This window comes from Clupea harengus, chromosome 12 (assembly GCF_900700415.2).
Source record: "Clupea harengus chromosome 12, Ch_v2.0.2, whole genome shotgun sequence".
Classification (NCBI taxonomy): Eukaryota; Metazoa; Chordata; class Actinopteri; order Clupeiformes; family Clupeidae; genus Clupea; species Clupea harengus.
Window position 1 is genome coordinate 3,643,529 of NC_045163.1, and position 23,788 is coordinate 3,667,316.

Genomic DNA, 23,788 nt, shown 5'->3' on the forward strand with positions numbered 1-23,788 from the left:
ACAATGTTAAGTCCAGGAACAAACGTGTGTGGGCACAAACAGACACTGACAGCTGGTTTTGTAAAAGACATCCCCTGACAAAAGCTGAAGAAATTGCATTAATCTGCAATCTGTCAAGATAATTGACCAATTGTTAAGCCAATATCGAATCAGAAAAGCTTCTAATTGTTATGCCACCCACCCTTTGCCTTCAGTTTTGATTCCACTGCTGAATAAACAACACAAAAAAAACAATTTCATCGATGCATTATTTATTTGTAAACAGGTGAACTTCTCAGGCTAATCAACACAAGCTTATTTATCCAAACACATATCTGGAAAAACACATAGCTCAGTGAGCTCAATAAGAACAAAAACCTGTGAGTTCACACCAAAGAAAAGGCACAGCGCCAAGACAGGAGGCTACATTTCCTGGTCCTCAGCCTAGAGCAGGGAAATCTTCAGGGTCATCTGGGTTTGGTACCTGAAAGAGGGATTGGAAGGGGAAAAAAAACAAAAAAGTAGTCATTAGCTTTGTGGAAGCAAGATGTCTTGTCCGCCAACCTGCACTTAAAGTATGGCCAACCTACCGCCTCCATGGACTTGTTGGGGGAGGTTTGGGGATGTCCTTCATTGGAGCCCCCGGAAGCCCCGGAGCCCCCACGGCCACCGCGCCCTCCACGTCCACCTCGCCCCCCACGTGAGGGTCGAGCCAGGCTGCCAAAGTTGATCTCCATCTTAAAGGTGATGTCGTTGGCAGGACGACGGATGACACAGCCCTCCTCGTCCACCAGCTGCTCAGTTATCTCACTGTTCTCCTGTCGAGAGCAGATTAACACAACAGTCGGAGCGCTGAGAACATGCAACTACAATACACACGCTGCATGCATGCTTAAACCTTTCAAGGACTCATGAATCCAACATAGAACTTTCAGCATCCTGATTTCATGACAGATTTACCCATTCAACAGCGTATACAAAACCATTACCTCCAGCAATTTGGACTTATGGATGACGGTTGCCTTGGTGGGTACAGCAGTCTCAGCTTTGCGAATGTTGAACTCGTTCTTGGGGCGACTTTGTTTCTGCAGGTTCTTCCACTCATCCAAGGACATCTCAACAGCTACCTCAACCACCTCCTCACCCTCTGGTGGGCTACAGCACATTAACAGTTCATATGGAGGACTAATTAACAAAACTATTACAATGTCCATGTTGAATGCTAGTTATTAAATGTTACTGGACTCACCAGTTTCCTGCATTGCCCTCAACTGCCTCCGGAACCTCCTCTCCACGTCCCATGTCCTCAATGGGTGGTTCATCCACGGCACTACATCACAAATCAAACACTTAAGATCAGTTAACATGACTTCAGCTAAATCTAGTGTGTAATGACCATTATTGGGAAAAACTGGACGCATGTTCGGACACGTCCCAGATGGTGCCAATGGGCATTGGCCTGAACAGTCAGCCTACCAGATACAGTTGACTCACTGCAAGAGGGTCCCAATACCAAAAAAAAAAAAAGGGCTTTGGTTTGAAACTAGCAAACTACTCAAAAGGCATTCAAAATCCTTACAAACACCACCAAGAGCCCAGCTGGCACATATATAAAGCTTGCCAACCTGCTAACTGGTGTCTACCAGCAATATAGTTGGCAATGTCGTGTTGTGAAAGCTTTACATTTTTTGCAGGATGTGCTACAACTCAGAACTGCTCAGTGCATACCCTGGATGGCTTGTCGGATCACCACATGTGTCCTTCACAACTATTTACAATTTCAATGGATTTGATGCCAAAACTAGATGCCTGTAAAATGGGCCTCAAAAAGAGGGTAATTGTTGCTTTAAAAACAAACACAAACACATACACAAAACCTCCATAAAGGTTAAATTCAAAAGACAAAATAGACCAAGGAAAAAATATGGTGGCACTGGAGTACAAAATGCAGCCCTGGTGGGTATTCCAAGTACTTGGTTTAGTGCATTCTTTGTTTTGCTCTCCAGTGCTACCATCCAAAAGCCTCATCAGAACAGCATTTTAGATTCAAAGCATCAGACACTGGTCTAAAAATCAATACTCATTAAGCTGCAGTTCCTTTTTGCCTAATGAACAGCATTATACAGGAAGACAAGAGCCGTTTGGAGATTGAGTGAGCCATTTTCACCCCTTTTGATGAACAGAGCTAAATGACACAGGTTCTAACTAGAGATGTGCACTACAATGCCTCCGGTACTTTCCCCATTTCAGGCATGAATGGTAACCACTGTGACAGTATTGAGTACTCACCTCATCTGATCCCTCATGGACCCCCAGTTACGAGGGCCGCTGCCTCCCCTTTTCTCCTCTGGTCTGACACTCCTGAAACAAGGCCAATGTACCTCAATATGGAGAAGAACAGCCTTCAGAGACCAGAAGGGCCTTGGGCAAAAAGAAAATTGAAATGGACAACGCAAATTCTGGGGGAAGCCTTACGTTCGATCACTGCCACTGTGGCGTTCAAACTCCCTCTTGCCCCTAGGGTCAAAGCCATCAGTGGACCGGGGATAACCAGCACCTGCTCCTCTTCCCCCACGGCCCCTTCCTCCTCCTCCTCCTCCTCCTCCTCCGCGTCCTCTTGCACTCCTCTCTCCCAGTTCAACAGGTCTGCAAAATAAATAGTCATTCAGCCACAACCAACCTTCTCTAGTAGTGTTGATTTTTAACTGAAATGAGGCCTACCATCAAAGGGTTTAAACAAAAGTGAGATGCCAAAAACCATCCATGTTTTAACAGCATTCGCAAAAAAAAAAAAAAACCTGTGACGCATACTTACCTCTCCACAGAGAAGCCAAGATCAGACTCGTTTTCATTCAACCTCCTGTCTGCGAAGTTGATTCGTCTCTCGCCCTTCTCCGGGCGTCTCTGGGCTGCAAAAAGCACACAAAGTGTGGCAATCCCAGGGACAAATTAACATACATAACTCCATTATGTAATTAATACAGGTTGAGTACACAGTCGGTTTTGTGTAAAACATGATTCCATAAGCCACGTTAGTAACGTCAGCTTTCGCTTGCAGGTACAGCGCAACGTTTAAGCTCAATTGTGAGAGGCATGCTAGTAGAACAGTTATCCCGCTATCAATGACATATTCTGATTCGAACCCTAGAGTCATTAGGTTAAAGATAGTGTAGCAATAACGTGGCACGTTTTCTAAAACTAACCGAAGTAGTATAGCAACGATAACGTTACACTTAAAATGACGTAGAAAACAGTTAGTTAGCAATTGAGATGTGTTAACTGGTAGCATGTCTAGCTAGCGTTAGCTAGAAATCCTCACATCGTTAACGTTAACTTACCTGGTAAAGTTTTCACACTAACGTTAGAGCCCTGTTCTCCATCACCGGCGACTGGGAGAACGACCATACGATCTCTTTGAGACCCCTTCTTAACCGCTTTCCCAACCCCTTTCTTAGAATCATCTTTCTTCCTGGGCTTTGGCTTCTCCACCTGCACTTGGTGAAGGATGTCATACGGGTCTGATTCGTCATCGAAAAGTTGACCAAAACGATTCGCAACACAGCATCCATACCCACTGTCGGGTGCTTCCTCCTGAACTAGTTCCTTCATAGCAAGTATTGAGACTTTAAACAACCAGTAGCGAGCACCACTATCACCAGCTGAAGATACCACGAACTGCCCAGTTTCAACAACAGAAAGGTACAAGAGCAAGCATATCTGTTCAGACGTGCCAAGGATTTCTGATGTAAAACTAACGTTACTGATTCGAAACGTGCCTACTTCCAAAATGGCGCTTAATTTATCTGTTTCAGAAGTCCCCGCCCTGATCATTCCACTTAACTTCTATGAGGTGTTGAAAAACTGATTAAGCGTATCCAATCAAGTGTGGATGTTTTATGGAAAACCAGTGTGGATATGAAGGTGTAGTTGTGTTAAGAAATACCACAAAATGGTTGAATGGATATTTCATTTTTATAAAATGACCGTAGGTTTTATTAGATCACTACATTTAAATTATGTATGCTAGGCCATTCAATATAAAAACGTCAACCACATTGTGCGATCTGCACCGACCAGGGAGAACTGAATCTGCTGTTTATTTTAGTTGTACAACAGTATAGCCTACGTTTGCAGTTAATAATTGCCACGAATAATTACCAGCGTTAAATTTGGTTCATGGGACTTTGTTGCATAAAGCAACGTTTCAATCAGACTACATAACATTCCCCAAGAGTGGATATTGCTTTGTTTTGATGTTAAAACTGGCCAATTGAGTGTAAACGTGATGATGCATGCCATGGCCCTTATTATGTTCTGCCAAATGAATCCAGCTTTAATCACTTTCATATACATATGCAGGTCCTCCTCAATATAAACTGGCCAATATGTTGTTGGGACACCACTGGTAAGGTCTAGTATGCATTTAGATGTTAATCTCATCCTTACTTACTAGTAGCAGTCTGTGCCAGGCTTTTCTTGCAGCAAACAGTCCAAAAATTATCTTCCTCAATTTTGATAATGATAAACGTTGGGATAGTTCAAAAGAGGATGCATAGTCAACAATGTGTGCGTGTTACTAGCACTTTAAGGTAATGTTTTGTCTGTTTTGTGTTGTGTCTTCAGTGCAACCATGCAGGGGCGTGTCCAGACATTTTTGATAGGGGTGGCACCAGGGGTGGCATGAAGTGTGAGCAGGAGCGCCTGCGCAGACATATCGTATGCCCAGGGGTGCAAACTCATCAGGGATGAAAAAGGTGACAACGATGCGAACCCCCTAGGAGGGTCCGGGGCATGCTCCCCGGGGGAATATATTTTATATATAAGAACATTTTGCACATTTTAAAGTGCAGTGCATCAATCTGGTGCACTGACAACAAAATGATGAGGCTAGATCTATGAATAACTTTGTTGTAAACAATTTTGTGCTCTGGTAACAGTTTCATCATAAACATTCCTGTGTTGAATGTTGCACAGGCACAGGCCAACCCAACCACCCACCCCAATACCCTCCCGACCACCCACTCCAGTCCACTTCACCAAAGCACATTACGTCACAGATCTCCATCAGGTATTAAGCCAAAAAAAAGGGCCAACTATAGGAACAGAAAATCAACAGAGGCTGCATCAGGCATGGCCTAGCTTCTCCGTGTTCTTGAAAAACTGTGACAGTGGGAACACATATTCTTTTCCCTTTACATTACTCTTTGAGTCTAGCTTGTCAGGACAAGGCCCATTTGCACCTGACTCCTAGTTGAGCCACAGTAATGGCATCCTCCTAAAATTCTCTCATTCTAAAAACCAAACTGAAATAGGAGAGTGGTAAGTTTGTTCAGTTGCAGTGAAGCGCCCGGCAGTAGAAAACGGGTCATACACATACCTCATGAAAAGTAAAAAACAAATAATGATAAAATCAATATTAATATGTATCTACTGATCTTTACTTAAATTAATTTTTTTGTATGATTCCGATCATTTTTATAATCAAAATCGCTGGATTTGACCATGTGCTTTTCAAACAGAGAGGCGACTCGCGAGGTGAGGCAGCGACGAGCTGCGCCTCATCTCAGATTGTGCAATCCCTCACACACTGGGTTGAGCGCATGACTTTTGCTTTCTCATTGTTTGTCATCACTGAAATATTTGTAGACACTTTTATTATATGTCGTTTGTATCCATATAATAGGTAATGTAATGTAATGTATTTCACGTATGTGAAGAAGCTATTTAGTCTGTCTGATCTGTCATAAAAACCACAGTGAAAAAGCACATAGGGGAGGCAAACCTAACCTCTGCCTCAATGAAGGGGGCGTGCGATAGCCTGGAAAATGGACTTCCAATCCAGTGAAGTGATAGATAAATACATAATGGGAGACCAATGCCAGAGCTAAAAGGTTTGCTTCAAACGACAGGACAGAAGATAACTTTAGCAGCTAAACTCCGGACCAAACTCGCCTGACGGCTATGTCTTTTAAGTCAATTTAAATTTTTCGGCGTTTTCACGCTTAGATTTTTCAAAAGTTACCGAGAAAAAGACACTGTACTATCCGATAACACCGTTATTGTAACCAGCAAAAATAGTTGATGTGATTTGCGAGGCGTCTGTCAGCCAACTGTCTGACATTAGCACGTTAGCCTACGTTAGATAGTATAAAGTTCTTGCAGCGTACCAACGTCACACGTTACCGTAAATGACTGGGCATATAGCCAATCATATTTTAAGATATTGGGGTGGCACTTGGGGTGGCCAATCAGATTTCAGGGGTGGCCCGTGCCACCCTAGGCCACCCCCTGAACACGCCAGTGCAACCATGGGCACAATGGTTGATAGCATAACTGTACTTTTGCAAGCAAATAAATAGTTTTAGTTTGACAAATGCCACATCTTCACTGTATTGTCCTGAAAACTCAGTAGCTATATGGAAACAGCAACAAAAGAAACAAACGCAACTAACCAATTCTGAGATTTAATGAATAGAATATATTATGTAAAAGAAACCATTTGAGAAGCAGCACAATGCCACAATCAGGGCTTTATGTTCACACTTGTAAAGTCTAAGGGACTAATGCACTCTACATTTCTCTCTACATAGCTGGCACACTATAAGACCTGAAGGACCTTGTGCACGCCCTGGTGGTTCTTTAGGTGTGCAGCCTGGCTGAAGCGCTTGCCATAGGCTTTGCAACTGTATGGCCTTTTTCCTTTGTGGCTGCGCATGTGTGTACTCATTGCACCAGCATAGGCCAGCCATTTCCCACAGATACAGCAACTGTAGAGCCTTTCATTTGTTTAAACAAGCTGGTGGATGCAGTGAGGCTTTGAGCAGGTACCTCCTGTTACAGTCGCGGCAAGTGAACTTGCAGGTCTCAGTAGAGCAAGGCTTTCCAGTGTGCAAACTCATATGCTTTGGCAGACTGGTGTCGCAGACCTCACAAAAAAAATGGCCGTCTGGGCATGTGTCTGTACCAGTGCCGTTTCAGGTAGACTAAGCTGACAAAGCCCTTGCCACCCACATCACAGCTGAAAGAGCTTGCCAGACCTTCTGACCCCTATGGGTGATGCCATGGCGTTAGTTTACAGGCCAGACTGAAGCTGCATCTACACAGCACAAAGTGAAAGAACGATTTCCCCTCATGGGCCAAACAGTGCTTCTTAAGGTTTTTTGGTTGGTGAAAATGTTTTCCGCACCTGGCTGCCCTTGTTACGGACTTACCTATGATGTTTCTTCAGGAAGGAATTGCAGCAGAAAAAGAGACTGGACTGGACAGTTGGCTAGGATGCAGAGACCACAGAACTGTACAGTACATAACTTGTGCGGCTAGTGGGAATTACAGGTGTCATTTTACGCAGAGGTGTAAAGTAACGAATTACTTTTACTCACGTTACTGTAATTGAGTAGTTTTTTTGTGTACTTTGTAATTTTTAAGTAGTTTTTTAAATCGGTAATTTTACTTTTACTTAAGTAGATTTTGACTGAAGTATTGTACTTCGCTACATTGGAAATTACATCCGTTACTGAGTAAAAAAAAAAAACATAGTTCAAGGCAGGAATCGCGCACCACAATGCTCACTGCAGTGGTGGATGCTGCATAGAGTGGATGATGGAGTCGATGCAAGGCGCCAGTACGGTGCCGAGTCACGAGAGATAGATATGGAGGAAGATGTTAGTGCGGACTACCAACAAGCTGCGGACCACCAACAAGCTGAAGCACCGAACTTTCCGCCAGTTGAAATTAAAGAAGATGAAGAAAACCCGTGGCCACATCTCAGCAAGCAGTTTGCCATCCAACGTAAAAGAGGCAACAGCTATATGCTGTGTAAACTGTGCCTAATCCGTCAGTCAGAACTTTCTGCTTATACAAATTCATCTTCAAATCTGCGCAAGCATGTGTTGGTAAGTACAGTATTTGTCCCTTTCCATTAGTAGTTCAGACAGCGTTTTTGTCATTTAGTTAGCTTTGCTCCATTAAGCAAAATATGCGTTTCATGGCACTAGTAGGTAGTAGCCTAATTTTGGCTAGCACTTGCAACCGACCTGAGTATGCTAACGTCGACAGCGGTCATCCAATAGACTAATAATACCATTCCTGTCTTCCATTCGTTTCAGGTCATAGAATTATTATGTTCAGTCTCTCATATTGTGTTCAAAACTGCAGATCAGTCATCAGCAATGAAATACACCACATAAACTGATATAAGGCTAATCATTTGGCTGCCTCCCATGCCTTGGAACAGAACAATGTGAATGCGCACACCATCGTTTTCAGACAGTTGGACAAGTCAATGTGTATGTCTTTATCTGCAATTTATCACGATGTTTAGTCAGATATTGATAACGATAAGTGGTGGCTTTGCAACGTGCACGTCTTTCATGTTCATGCTAAGGGGTCCCGGTTAGCAAGAATTGAGGATTATGAATTGTGATGCATGTAGAAATAGAAAATAATGCTATAATTCTGTATACTGTAGGTCTGTCATCTCAAGTAGCTATTTATAGCTATTTCTGTGTTATGATGCACTCTTGAATCTTGATGGCAGCTCAATACTTAATTGTCAGAAATGTTGTTTGTCATTCTACAGGTCTAGTCTATGTCAGACAACACCTTGACCGGATGTTGGAGGCTGGAGCAAGTTGGACAACATTCATCAGATGAAGATGATTTATTTTCCTCAATGAAGTCCAGAAGGTCAGAGGGTACAGGGGAGTTAGAAGGGTACCTAGCCTGTGTCTCAGTCAATATGGATCTGCTGAACGCCTTTCAGAATATCAAAAAACTGTCCCTGAAACTCAATACTGTCCTACCTGCCTCGGCCGCCTGCGAGCGACTCTTCAGCTGTGCTGGATTGCTGTTCAATGCAAAGCTCATCTTGAAAATCAGCTGCTGCTCAAACTCAACAAGAAGTTTGTAGACTAATGCTCTAAAGGTGGACACAAGTAAAGTAACCAAAGTTTAAGTGGGGCAGCGGTATTTTAACTTTTTATTTTAGCTGTCATGTCTTGACATGTCCTCCCAAAAGTTCTTAAATGTTGTGTTGACATGTTTAATGTTTGACATGTTTAATGTCATTGCACTTATATTTCTAAAGATTCTCCTTTAATAAAAAATAACTAGTTTTTGTATTGGATTTATGACCCCTTGTCCTTTTTTGCACTATATAGGAGCGGCCCCCATCAAGTTGTTGAAAGTAACTAAGTAACTTTTACTTAAAGTACATTTTAAATGAACTACTTTTTACTTTTACTTGAGTAGATTTTTAGATGGGTAATTTTACTTGTACTTAAGTAAAATTTCATCAAAGTAATTGTACTTTTACTTGAGTACAACATTTCAGTACTTTTTACACCTCTGATTTTACGTTTATCTGTCCTTAACAATGAATTTGAAAATTACCCCAAAACTAGTTGCCTATAAAACATACCTCAAAATTGGCAAATTCTTGCATACTGTGATCTTAGCACCTAAGGCATTTCCCACCTATCACACAGGGAATTCAGATCAGTTAGCCTGTAATTGCTCAGGTCTACCCAAGCTGTTGCATATAGAGGATGCCTTTAGATGCTGTGAACTGGGCTAGGATCGTTTTTCATCTGTATAGTCTTTCAGCAGCTGCTTAGATTCAAAAACGCCCATACCAACGACACTGGAATGATCACTCTTGTGAATACGTTGATGCTCTCTCAGCTGTTCCACCTCAGTAAACGTTGACCAGCAAACAAGACATGGCCATAGGCTTTCGCTTGCATCTGTGTTATTGGCCTTTAAGGCCTTGGAAGGTACTGGAGGCTTTGTCTGGTTTTGAAGTTCACCCTCAGTTTGTAGCAGTACACCAACTGATTTACTCAGTGGTAAACCTGTCATGAGTAAGGAAACTCAATATGTTCACTTAGGATAAGGCCTTGATCTTCTCTGTCTCCATTACACATACACATGGGCGCACACACTTACTCACACAAAATGTATGCTCTTTATTTATTTTTTTATTACTGAGTGCAATACTGTGTCTGCTAAAGTATAGCATTCATTCCTGGATGGGTCTTCTTGACATGGTTTTTCAGCAGCAGGTTTGAACACATGAACAATGAACATGAACATAAACAACTTTTTATGGACAAGTGAATGTTCTAATATCTGTTTCTTCCCAGTAAACAATGACCAACACACTGCAGGATCTTCACAGAGGGGACAGAAAACTCAAAGCACCAGGTCCTCCTCTTCCTCTCTGGGAGGAAATAAGAAAATAAAAAAAAATCAAGGCTCCACCGAGGACATGATGCAAGCCCTTATCCTTCCGGCAACGAATACACTCAAACTCCTCCTGCAAATATGGGTCCCACTGCTCGCAGGAGATGGTCTTTAAAAGCAAGACCACTATAATGTATGGAAATAATTGACGCTGAAAAGATAAGACTTTAACTGAAATTAATTAAAAAGTAATCTGTCTTCGGTGCAATCCTCTTCTGACCTGCAGATAAGTAACGTTCATTTTCATTAATTCCACATTTATGGATCAGTAAAACAGCAATGACAAAAAAATTGTAATTGAATTTATTTTATATTCATTTGCCTTTTGTTGTGGTGGAGGAGGGAGGTGATGAGGAGGCTGCAGGGGGTGAAGAGGAGGAGGAAGCACTGACTGGGACTATGGAGAGTGGAGCTGTGCTGATGGGTGGGGCTGAGGGCCTAGAGCCAGTGCGTGGCCTGCGGTGGCTGGTGCTGCTCCTGGAGGCTCTGACGAGGGTCTTTGTCCTCTTGGTAGTGGCCCTCTGGTCCCTCTGTTCCGCTGCCACCCTGGTACAGTCCTCCCTCTCCTGCAGAATCGTCAGAAGGTCTTCCTTTTAGTTTGGACCCGGGTCAGGACCTCCGCCAGGTCTGGCTGTATCAACCCTCCTGCCACCAGGGGATGAATTGGCGCAGGAGGTGGAGTGTTGGCGGAGGTACCCACTGGAGAGGATGTGGTGCTGGGGTCTCCGGTTGTGAAAGGTTCTGAAAAAATATATATACTTAAATAAGGTCTACATAGTGTTTTTCCGATTGTGTATCTTACGTTTATTATAACTGTATTGTATTGTAATGTTGTTGGTGGAAATACAACATTGTGCTCAGTGCAGGTAGCTCAACTGTAGAAATGGTCATTACAGTTATGAGGTCATCCAGTTATTGAGGTAAACACACAATATCTCTGAGGTCTATCTCTGTCCAGACACTGTAGTCAGGCACTTCCAATTACATTATGAGCCTGTCAGTATACATTGTATAGCCATTTTGCTATTGCCAGTTATAGCATTCAACTCAATACTAAAACGATTTTGATTATTAATTGTCCTTAGTAAAAGTTTGGACCCAAAAATATCTAAAATTAGGGTCTGTGTTGAAATATCATGAAGTTTCCCTTTAAGGCTGATATCCAGGGCTTGCATTGTGCCAAAGAGCACCTCACAGTGCAGGGTCACGGGCAAGGTCAAAGAGTTTTAAACACGCACCAGGGAGGAAGCCTGTTTTACAACAGATATTGGCTTGAGGAAGCCAGAGGTCCTGCCAGCTGCAAGGGCAGCCTGAGTGAACTCAATAACAGTGATGTAGTGGTTTGAGGTTTGTGAGAGCCTTCTTCAAGATTTAAGCATAAAAGATGTTCCAAGTCATAGTTGGAATTAGGACAAGACTGAAATGCAAGACCACTCCTTGTCCTCTAAAGATCAGGAGAGAAAGGTGATACTACCACTGCCTTTGCATGCTGAAATGGTGCAGGGAACTATATGCCACAGCTACGAGTGGTGCAGGGAACTATATGCCACAGCCTAGAGTGGTGCAGGGAACTATCGACCACAGCTTAGAGTGGTGCAGGGAACTATATGCCACAGCCTAGAGTGGTGTAGGGAACTATCGACCACAGCCTAGAGTGGTGTAGGGAACTATGGAACTATTAAAAAAAGTATGTGGCTCACCAGCAGCCAAGTTTTGTTGCCATGTGTACGCTATGATAAATAAAATCTGCAGCGGCGATTTACTGCTACGATTACTAGCACGTAGCGCTTCAGAATCTTTCATTATCAGTGTAGAATCCTTGGTGTCAAGCTGGACTACACTTTGGTATTTGCGCGTTTTAGAGCGTGAAAATGTCTCTGTCAAAGACGAAAAGATGTCGAATCGATGACAAAACTCGACAATTTAAACATGAATGGACTGCCAAGTATTTGTTTACGTTACCATCCGTAACAAGTATTAAACCGATGCGTTTACTCTGCAATAAATGCATTGCGGTACTTAAGGATCTGGGCCATATCTGAGCTACATCTGGGCCATATCGGAGCTACATCTGGGCCACATCTGAGCTACATCTGGGCCATATCTGAGCTACATCTGGGCCATATCTGATCCGCATCTGATCCTAATTCAAGAATCCTGATGAGTGAACTACTTAACTGCTACTTTAAGTTGATGATTTCTCTATGTCTAAAAGGATATGCTTGAGTAAGCGCTAATGATCTTCCTAGGTACTATCTTGTCACTAGAATGGAGGACATCTCACTACATGGCCTTGGACCGCCCCCCACCCACATTATAGATACTGCATTTGCGAACGCATGCCATTTTGTTCTTGCAAGCCTCTGATATGCTTGGATAAGCTAGCTAGCAGCATGAAGCTAATTCAGTACACAAGATGCTCTGTTGCCAGCTGCACAGATCAGCACAAATCCCTACACCCTTTTGAGTGCGCAAACCACTTTGAATTGGACTGTTTTACCAGCCTGGGCCAATATAACGCTGGACTCGCGACAAGATTGACCTTGCAAGTGTTACATGTTAAAAATGCAGTTGGCTTTTTGAGAATCCATAGGAAGATGTGTTAAGAAGGTTTACAAAAGCATTAATGTTCAAATGGTCTTAACGTGCCTTAGAGATTTAATTCATTCAGCTCATATTCTATTTCTGATAATGTCATCATTTATCTAGCTTTTCTGCCTTGATCACCCTTGATCCGTGATCTGAGGATCGATTGCTTTAGTCTCTGCCCACTAGTTAAGGGGAGATCTCGGTATTTTCTTCATTCCAGTAAAATCCAATGATGAGGAAACACCACTGAATCACTTTGTGATTATTTATCCCCATTTCAGGTAATTGTGAAATATTTTCGATAGTTTCAGCTTTCAAGTGTCTGTATTAGATGTTAGGAATGAGTTTGGGTTGTAAACAACTATGTAGCTTACTGTATGATACGTTTTCTGATGGCTTGTTGCGTTTGAGTGAAACCCGCGCACGTTAGCCTGGCCACACGGAGGTATCGCCATTTTGTGAACACGAATGTGTAGCCCTGTAAATGAGTTTTCAGAAATACTCCAGTAGCAGGCCATAGGTTGAGTATGAAGTATGAGCGGCATGACTTTTCTCAACAGATTCTGGCTAATTTTACCATGAGGAACAAAACTAGGGTGCTGTCGTGTACTGTAACCTGAGCGAACATCGAGATTTTGCCACGCCGTTTTAGCGCGCGTCCAGCCCATCTGTATTTCAGCTTCTGAAGGTCGTAGACACTTGAATTTGGTCTCAAAATGACCGGAATACGCAAGTTTATATATACACTATGAAGGTTTCTAAGCTCTAAAACCTTTACTTTTTTTGGAGTTGTCTAGCTTTTGAAACTTTGTATCAATTTCTGACTTGTGCTCTCTCATCTGACAGATATATTCCTTCTAACTTCATTGACACAGTGTCAGTCTCTCAGGAGATCCAGCCAGGGGAGTAGAGACGGGTGGTTGTGGGGACAATAACCTCATGGGTATTGGGCGTCTGTCGAACGCGAGTGCATCCCAAGCTGCCGTTGCCACCAGGGATGACCTCAAGAATTTTTTTTCATCAATACAGGGTCAGATACCCTGGCAGCTTGACCACATCAGAAGAACTGTAACTTCCCCAACTGTGTCGGCTGCATTGACGGGAAACACGTCCTAATCATAGCACCTCCATCCTCTGGCAGCGAATACTTTAATTATAGAGGAACGCACTCCGTAGTGTTGATGGGAGTGTGCAATGCCCAATACCGCTTCACAATGCTGGACGTTGGTGCCTATGGGAGGCAGAGCGACGGGGGGGGGGTTTCAGGCCAGTCAGTTTGGGCAGGGACTTCTCCAGGGAACCCTTGATCTTCCTCCACCTGCGGATCTACCTGGAAGCATCCCATCCCTTACTTGTTTTTGGGATATGCAGCGTTTCCACTACAAGTGGATCTAATGCGTCCATACGGTAAGATTCACGTCACTGAGAAGGTGGTTGACGTCATAGATATATATAAAGGCTAGATGTCTCATCCGTGTTGCCGGCCAACGGAGTTGAACGTCCGCACATGGTGGTCATCTTGCCACAGTCAGCTCGCTCACCCATAACATTGTGTTGGTAGTGGTACATGTACTTTTTAAATAACCATAACTTGCTCAATTTTCAACCGATTTTTAAATGGTTTGGTTTGTCAGAGATGTAGTTATGAATATTTATGTTATGTTAAAACAATAGAATAATGTTCTAAAATAGGTACAAGATTTCCCTTTACAAATATACATCAAGAAATGCTGCATGTTGAAATCCCCACCCTGTACAGAGATGTATTTATGACACTGCATACTTATGAATAATTATAATTATAACCATGGGTTTGCATTTCATACAGAACAGATAGGTGCAATAACAACACACATGCACAAGGTATTTATGTTAAATCAATATAAGGGCTACTAAAACTCAGCATACAGAATGGCAACATGAGATATATGTATACTTTTATAATAGGAATATTACTAATATAATAAAATAAGCACCAAAAGTGTGGAGCAAAGATCAGTCCTGTAAAACCAAACCAAAAGTCAAAACGCTTGGGGGAGAGAAGCAGCCTCGAGCACAGACTAGGCAGGCCTTTTCTAGGCCCGTCAATCAACCTCCAATTGCGCGCACCTGAGAACTCCCGCCCTGCAGAGAGAGAGAGAGAGAGAGAGAGACGCAGCAAAAATGGGCAGGCCCACAGAGAGACCCAACAGGGTCGTAACATTGGGCTAATGCCCTTTGAAAAGGACTGTTTTATTCAGCTTCTGTTGCATGTTGTTGCTCTGTAAGCTAAGTGTAGTCATTTTAGCGATGTGGTGTAGCCTTAGCTTAAAAAACAGGGACACAACTAATGTTAGCAGCGTATGGTGGTGGCTGTCTATGCCATACTGCGTGTCGCCGATGTGCTCCCCGAGCACAAACACATCCTCTGACCCGATCCTCTTCCGTACAATGTACATGACCTCTAGCAGTTTGATGGGCTGTGATCGTCTGAAACCTGATGATGCCTGGCGAATGACCCACTCTGCTGCCCTGATGACCCTCACTGTGCCCTCTGATGGAATCACCAGGTCTCCATTGTTTTTTAGAGACAGCAGGTGGTAGCTCTGGTCCTTGATGGCAGATGCAGCGTCTGTCACCAGGCTGGCACGGCAGACATCACAGGACCGCTTCTTCAGAGCCCGTCGCACAACAAATCCTGAAATTTGAGTTAGTATAGTAATATCATAACTTATAATAATAATAATTAATAAGCATGGGGAAATTAAGGGGACATTTCTTTTTTTGGACTATCGTCAGATTGTTTTCCCACAGATCTGACTATTGGCTCTATCAGTTATAGTCAAAATCGACTTTCAGTCAGCCTTTACCTGAAATGTACACGAGAGCGTTGTCCACAAGACCATCGAAGCGGACGGGAAGGTAGCTGTGGTCATGTACTAGGGCAGGAATGTCAGCAAACGGGGATGGAAGATCTCCTCCTCCTCCTAACGGGTTAATCTTGGTGGCATTCACATTTAACAACCACCCTCGTTTTGGGGTAGCTGACCAACAGATCAACTACAAAGGGAGGGTGGGTGTTAAAGGGTTAAATGTGTTAAAGCAATGAATCACTCAAATGTTGGTAAGAACAGTAGAATGTTGGGAAATGCTTTTGGTCAATGATGCAAATCTCTAGGTGCATTACCTTAATTCATTCTGAAGTAGCCTCACAATCTTTGAACTCTGCATAGCCCACGTCCTGCAAGGTGCGGAGTGCCACTGCCACAGAGTTACTCAAAGTCTGAGCAGCCAGGGAGACCTTGAATGAGCTTAGAAGGAGACATGAAGAGCACATTAGCTCTACAAGATACAAACATCATCAAAAAGTATAAAAACACAATAAAGCCCTAGAGCCCATTGCTATTGCGGCCCTCTATACATAAATCATCATGCAAACATACCTTCATCTTCTGATTAGCAAAGTTCACATGCTTATCTGTGACTCGGTTGGCAGCATGTAGTCCACTTTTCTTTTGGACATTGATTGTTCAGCTGAACTATGTACTTCCAATTGATACTGCCAGTTATGCTTCTAATTGGGCCGTATGCCTGCAGAATCAGATACTTTTTTTCCACTGCACACGTCAACTGTAAAGCACCATAGTCTGCACAATTATGTAAATACAATAAAAATGTATAAAAAGCAGAACAGCCAAAAATGAGCATGTACCTGCAACATATTGCGTGTCAGCTTCAGCATGTGGCAAGCGTCCATCATAACAAAAACATTGTCATGGGTTACTGGATGTGGGAAATGGGTCTTCAAGGGCTCACAGGGGTCTGCTTTTAGATCGCACCCAAGTTGGGAGCACATCCATCGTCATGCACACCACCCTTATCTGATGATGATGCAGCTCTTCTAATGCATGTTCTACTAACACTTTCTGTGATTCTGGTGTGAGGGACTTGGTCAAATAATATGCAATTGGAGCTTTCCAATAACCTTGAAGCCCAACCACCATAAACACAAGAACCTCAGAAGCTAGTCAGTCTCATTCAATCGATCCCCCATGTCCACATATCCAAACATTGTTTGTGTCTGAGGATCATGTTGAACGTGTTTTTTGATGGACATGGCATCCAGCATCAGAGTGACACATCCGTATTTGACCTCATCTTCCTGACGCCGTCTTTTCAGCATGTCCAACATCATTTTATTGAGACCAGGTCTGGCATCAAGAGAGCTCAGCCACCTTGTATAATTAAAAAGTAGACATTTAACCACGTAGCCATTTAACCACTAACCCAAGCATCCCTATATTGTCTGTAGTGCTTAATGTAATTCAGTGTAAACATCATGAAGAATACCTTTGTAATGAACTAGGATGTGGCAGGTGAATATGCAGAGTATCTCATATGCCTTTGGACCATGCAGATGGAGCGTAAGGGCAAAATCTCCCTGGGGGTTGGTGTACTCTACGCCCTGCCTCGACGGGAGATGAACCGGAAGATCTGAAATTCAATTAGCAAAAGTACTGAAAAGTTCTGAAATTCAATTAGCTCAATCTCCTCCTCAATCTCCTATCTCCAGTGGCTCCCTGTTGTTTTGGCAAAATATACAAATATACAAATATATAAATAATAGTAATCTGGAAATTATTAACTTTTTCAACAATTCAATCTTCACTTTTCAATTCTGTGAGCCTGAATAAATGTTTAGGTTCTCCAATTCTCCAACAGAAAACTTGGCTGAACTGTCCATGAGGACGCCAGACAGCATGGACCGCCAGAGGGCCATCTTTGGGTGGAAATGGATGGTGGAGAGGTACTTTTGGCTTCTCACCACCACTTTGGAGGAACTTGGGCTGAAGGACAAACCTCATCAAATTTACAACTGTGATGAAACAGGATTCAGCATTGAGCAGGGCAGGTGCAAAGTACTGGCACCCCTGGGCGCTGCTCAGGTGTACCAGCAGGCCCAGGGGACAAGAGACCACCTGTCAGTACTGGCCTGCCTAAATGCGGTTGGGTAGGATGTTCCTTCTTTCATAATCTATAAGAAACATTCCCCGGAGGCCCCTTAACCCAAGGAGGACCTCCAGGTGCCCTGTATGGCAAGTCGCCTGCAGGGTACATTGACGGGGAGCTGTTCCTCAAGTGTTTTGGCTATTTTATTGCACATGCCAACAAGGAGCGCCCTCTGCTCCTTACATTAAACGGCCACAAGAGCCACCTCATCAAAGAGGATATAGCAGCAGCAAAGAGGGAGCACCCCCCTGCCACCGCACCTGCTCCACCCATCACCACAGCTCCACTCTCCACCGTCCCAGCCAGTGCCTCCTCCTCCTCCTCACCCCCTGCAGCCACCCCATCATCATCCTCCTCTACCACCACAACAACAGGCAAGTGAATATAAAATAAATGTTGTTAGGAAATAGAGATTTTAAAACAGCATTATTGTTTTACTGAACCATACATGTGCAATTCATGTAAATATCTGTTACTTATCTGCAGGTCAGAAGAGGTAAGCTCCGGCACCGAAGACAGGTTACTTTTGAATTCATTTAAGTTAAAGGCGTATTTTTTCAGCGTCAATTCTATCATAAATTATGATGGCCCAGCTTCTAAAGACCATTTCTTACAGCTCAGAAGACGAAGAGAAGTGCCAGGGGGGACCGAGAAGCACCCACGGCACAAAAACAAGGTAACAGAAGCCTACATACCATTGGATGTTCTAAACAAATCATGTTGGAACTTGAAAAATCTGAATTAAGGATCAGAGTTAATAATGATTGACAATAATCCATAATCCAATGAATCTCATCTTAAGAGTTTTTGGTTGAATATACTGTTAAGTGAAATTACCTGAGAAAGGTGTGAATGAGTTCTCACCTCTCTCCTTCTCTTGTTCATATCAAAGTGTCTAAAAATTCTTCCAGGTGTGCGTGCACACCAACAGCTGACCAGCAATAATGGAAATCGCAAGGTTTCATTAGCCATACCATAAACCTATTAATTTCAGTGTAATTTTGGCAAACCACTACTGTACTTGCTTGGATGTATTGTTCATAGTAATAGTCATGGCAATTATTACAAGTTTCTCTCAAATTTCATGTTGTTTTCTTGAAATAGCATTAGACCAAGGCTGCCCAATTTGGGGCCCACGCTCGATTTTTCTTTGGCCCGCGCTCCGATCAGAATCAGAGTCAAAACATCATTCGTAGCATTTTAACCCATTTCGAACAGGGCCTCAACTTCCTATGTAACTCAGACTGGTTGCAGTTCACTGCCTGGCCACAGTTTTAACATTGTTTTAGATGGGTCAAGGGGGGGCGCTATTTACCTCTTGTCAGATCCATAACTTTGCAGCTAAAGTTGTGATTCCTGATTGCTATGGTTATCTAGCTAAGGCTATGGTTAGCTAAGGCAACTTTTAATAACAAACGATTTAAATGGAAGATTTCCGTTTGCATGAAATGATAGTGTGGGATATTTTAATATGATTCAGAAGGAAGGTCAGATAATTCATTTAATTAGTTTGATGATCAGATACACTCTAAAACACGATGTTAGAAAAGGGGTTTGGCCCACCGGGTAGAGGATGGGTCATGATACACATTTTAAGCTTTCTGATTGGATGGAGTCAGGTTAGGGGTTAAGGATGTGATTGGACATAGGTTCGGCCAGTCAAGGCTGAAGTGGGAGTGTCAGAAGAGGTTTAAATGGCAGCGCGAGACTTTAGGCAGACAGAAATATTCCTAGGACTTTCTCTTATTGTGGTTTAAGATCTGCATTAAACCCTGCTTGAAGAATTCACCATCTGCTGTTCGACTCCTGCTTAAATGGGACCGCGTGTGTGTATATTTTAGACACGACAATAGCTAGTTATCTAGCTAATGTTATAGTCTCCTCGATTTAACTTCTACAATTATAATTGGTGCCTTTGACACTTCGTATGAACGAGTTCATATTCATGAGTTCATATTCACACATATTAACACCAGTTCATTATGTGTAAAGAATGCTGATATGAAATATGAAAACAACTAGTAGTCAATGTGCAAGCTTCCTATTTAATCGTGATTTAAGATACTCTATTTGAGTTGGGGAAGTCTGTCCTTCAGTCGAGGCATGATGATCTCTCGCTACAACTTTCACCTGTTCGTGTTGGCGTAACAAATGCTTGTGGAGTCAAGTGCAGTTGAGAGGCGCTTGTCTCCAGGGCACAGATTACACTTAACTGTTATATTTTTCTCTTTTCACGGATACAAATAAAAAGGCTGTGATTGGAATACGGGACTGGAGCTGTCCCTAACGGGACAAATCAAAATCACCCATAATATTTCGGGATGTCCCGGACAATTCGGGACGGTTGGCAACCCTACTTGCACCTAAGTTATACCATATTTGAGTGTGCTAACATTAGCAATAACGTCAGATAGTTCGAGGTGTATGCATAGGCTAACCATTAAATTAGCACCACATTTCCCGTATTTAACAATAATTACACATGGACTTACCTGGAAGTGATGCACGGGCATCATCTCGCAGTTTCTTTCTTTTGTCTGCCCCTGACTCCTGTTGTCTTTTTGAGGCCATTTTCGAAAAGTTGACCTATCCTACTGTCAAAGTTCGTCAGGCCACTGAGATAGGAAAGGGCACCATGTCTATGGCACCCACAGCTTGGGAAGTTGAGTGTTTTTTTTTTTTGGGGGGGGGGGGCACCAGCGTAACTTTTTTTGAGCAATTAAATATATCTCTTGTTCAGCCTGTTTTGTGATATACATGCCTAAACGGTGCCTAATATTTCTATATGAAATAATATCGGCATTATAATTATTATAACTATTATTGCCTATTTTTTGGTGCCCCCACAGGAGTTGGTGCCCTACGCACAGCGCGTAGTGCGCGTTATGGGAGCGGCGGCACTGAATACAATACATTTCAAACCGTGAAAGAAAGAGGCATTTCAACAAAATGTGGGCAAGGGTGTCAAGAGCACAGAAAAGAAAAGGGGGTCAACCAGCAGTAACCCACCACATCAGAGAAAAATGAATCAAATGAACCAAACACCTCCGTTTATGAGCGTGGTCCAGTAGCAACAGAATCAGAAGTTGAGCTGGTTGAACCTACACTAAAAGAAGAATTGTCAAGAGTGGGCCTGTAACTTTGGTGTCACTCACAATGCACTGGACGCTCTACTAAAAGTGCTGAGACGGCAGGGCCACAAGGAGCTCCCCTCTACTGCCAGAACACTACTGGAAACAAAAAGAACATTTAAAATGGAAATGATAGGAGGTGTTGAGACCATACAATACGATGTTGCGGACCAGCTCAAACGTCATCTTAATTAATATGTCCCGGACACAACAAAAGATCTTCGATCAGTAAACATCTCCCTCAACACAGCTTGACGGCTTGCCCCTTTTCAAATATTCAAACAAATCCCTCTGGCCAATTCTTTGCTCCATCATTTTGACACCCAAATCTATTTCCCCCGCTCCCTCTCCATTGCCTCATCTAAAACCCAAGGACTTCACCTTTATAAGTGGAATAACAACACAACTATCTGAACTAATGCAGGATGGTCTGGAATGGATGGGCAGATCCCTAAAGGTAGAACTTTGTTTAACCTGTGATGCCCCTGCTAAGGCCATGGTGAGATGCGTGAAGCTGTTTTCAGGGTATTACGGTTGCGACAAATGTAATCAGAAGGGGGCCTGGGATGGAAGAATGCTCTTCCCAGAGATGGACAGTCTCACCTTGAGGACCAATCAGTCATTCAGGGAGTGTTGGCAGCCCGAACACCACCATGCGGAGCGCATATCTTCATTCTGCAGCCTGCTGATCGATATGGTCCATCATCCCCAGCTGATTATATGCACCAGTGCTGCCTAGGCGTCATGGGGAAGCTGCTGCTCCTGTGGAAAAGGGGAAAGACTGAGGTCAGAATGTCTAGAGCACAAATTGCACTGGTTAACACACGTCTGGGGGCCCTGAGAAGCGCAATTTTTTTGGCCACAAGCCAAGGGGACTGGATGACCTTGACAGCTGGAAGGCTACCGGGGGCAACAGGCCAGTGGCAGATGAGGTGGAAGACCTATTGGAGCGGCCACTGGAGACCCTGGAGGTGTTGGGACAGTCGTGCCACAGACTCCAGACAGATGCCACATTTAAGAAAAAGATTGTGAGAGCGATTCATTCAACATTTTCTTTCCTGATATTTTGTGATTTGGCATTCTCCTGACAGATCTTTTGATTTTTACAGATTCAGTACTTGAGTCGGCAGGCTGGGGTGAGCCTCGGAGACAGAGTGAGGAGAATGCTGAGAAAGAACAGCAGCAATGAACTGTGGGGCCACTACAGCAACAAGGGGAGGAAGGGGAAACTGACATTTTAGGCGCTGCCCATAAACCAGGCATTGATAAGTAAGTATGCGTAAGTGATATTTACAGAAACCCATCAGTGTTTTCACTCAGCCTAATTAATCCTTACCACTGTTGCCATTCTTATAGGGGCATGTCTGAAGGCCTATCCAAAAATAAAAGGTGGGTGCATGGCGGACTGCATCGCACACACCCTGGGCCAGCACGTGGGCTTCTCAACACATTCAACAATAAATAAATATATCAAAAACACGCAATAATTGAGTGTAACGTAGACCTAATGGAAATTACTTGTTGGACTGATGAAATTTCCAACTTAGCTTCTCTAGCTAACTGAAGTTTGCTCGCTAGTTGCTGGCATATAGCCTATGGACGTAGCCTACTATGCTTAAGTATTTGCTGATGATACAAGTTAATACACTACACAGTCTTCTCTCTACGAGTCTATAATTCTTACCTTTTTAAGTGGATTCTGATTGAAGGTCTGAAGGATTGATGTCGTCGTCTTCTTTATGTAGATGCTGACACGTCCGCCCGTGGACGAGGAGGAGGAGGAAGAAGAGGAGGAAGTGGAAGCGGAATTCCAACATTGAACATTTAATTTAATTTAATTTAATTTAATTTAATTTAATTTTTTATTATTAATATTAAACTATATTAAACTATAAATATGACCACATTTTATCCTGAATGTGTGTTTCTTTTAGCTCGGAGAAAATAAAAATGGTATTAGTCTAGTAGAATTAAGTCACAGCGACAGAAAGGTTGTCAAAATCACATCTAGCATTGTTAAAACAGTCTTTTGAACGTCCTTGAATAACGTCCCCAGGACGGAAAGGGAACCCTACACAATGTCGTTTAGGGAACGTTTAGAGTGCACCATTAGAGGACGTCAAGAGGACGTTATTTTGTTTGCTGGGGAAAGCTTTAAAAAAGCTAAGAAAGTTAAAAGGCTATGATGGGTAGAAACCCATTAGGGTCTGGAAAGCAGTAACTCAAACTCCTGAGTGTGTATTTTTTGGAACAGTGGGCTTTTGTTTTCAGGATAACGGGCTTAGCTTTGGCTACCGTAGCCAGCCATGCATCTAGCTAACATTGAGGGAGTTATAAAATAAATCTACATGATATGGTTTATAATGTGCAAACAAATACATTAGATGACCAACTTACAGTGTAGGACTCGTCATCGCTTGCCATTGTCAAAGTATAATGTTGGTCGATAAATGTTGTCTTAAAACTGTCTTTGCTCACAATGAACAGTTTTACATGTTCTTGCTAGTGTTGCTACTAGCGTTTGTGTCGCTTCTTTTTACACTACTGCCATGTACTGCCATTGTCACTGATTGGTTGACCCCTCAGCATATAAGATATTAAGGACTCATCAATCAAAACATTAATTCTACTGTATGTAATTTGGTTGTTGCAATGATTTGTACCTGAACTGACACAGGCCTACATTTAATTTCATTATTCATCATTATTATTGTCTATTATGCCAAATGTTAACTGTGATAGTTATATGCTGAGTGTGTTATTATATAAAGTTATACAACGTTAATGTAGTGCAAAAGAAAGCCATGACTGTACACCAGCAAGAAGGAGCTTAAATTATTTAAACAAACTCTGAATCG

The 23,788-nt window shown here is 42.8% G+C and overlaps 1 protein-coding gene and 1 long non-coding RNA gene across 2 annotated transcripts; one reads left to right on the forward strand and one right to left on the reverse strand.

The window, feature by feature from the left end:
- Positions 1–234: 234 nt before the first annotated feature.
- zgc:103482 (uncharacterized protein LOC450001 homolog) lies at positions 235–3,764 on the reverse strand. Its single transcript, XM_012817116.3, has 8 exons — positions 3,318–3,764; positions 2,795–2,888; positions 2,455–2,625; positions 2,269–2,340; positions 1,229–1,309; positions 969–1,134; positions 570–797; positions 235–463 (listed from the first exon to the last, which is right to left on the reverse strand). The coding sequence occupies exons 1-8, from the start codon at positions 3,586–3,588 to the stop codon at positions 419–421; spliced, it is 1,128 nt and encodes a 375-aa protein (XP_012672570.2). The 5' UTR covers positions 3,589–3,764; the 3' UTR covers positions 235–418.
- A 16,842-nt stretch (positions 3,765–20,606) lies between these two features.
- LOC116222897 lies at positions 20,607–22,734 on the forward strand. Its single transcript, XR_004164817.2, has 4 exons — positions 20,607–21,958; positions 22,040–22,199; positions 22,287–22,319; positions 22,676–22,734. It is a non-coding gene; the product is annotated as an uncharacterized LOC116222897 (long non-coding RNA).
- The last annotated feature ends 1,054 nt before the right edge of the window (positions 22,735–23,788 follow it).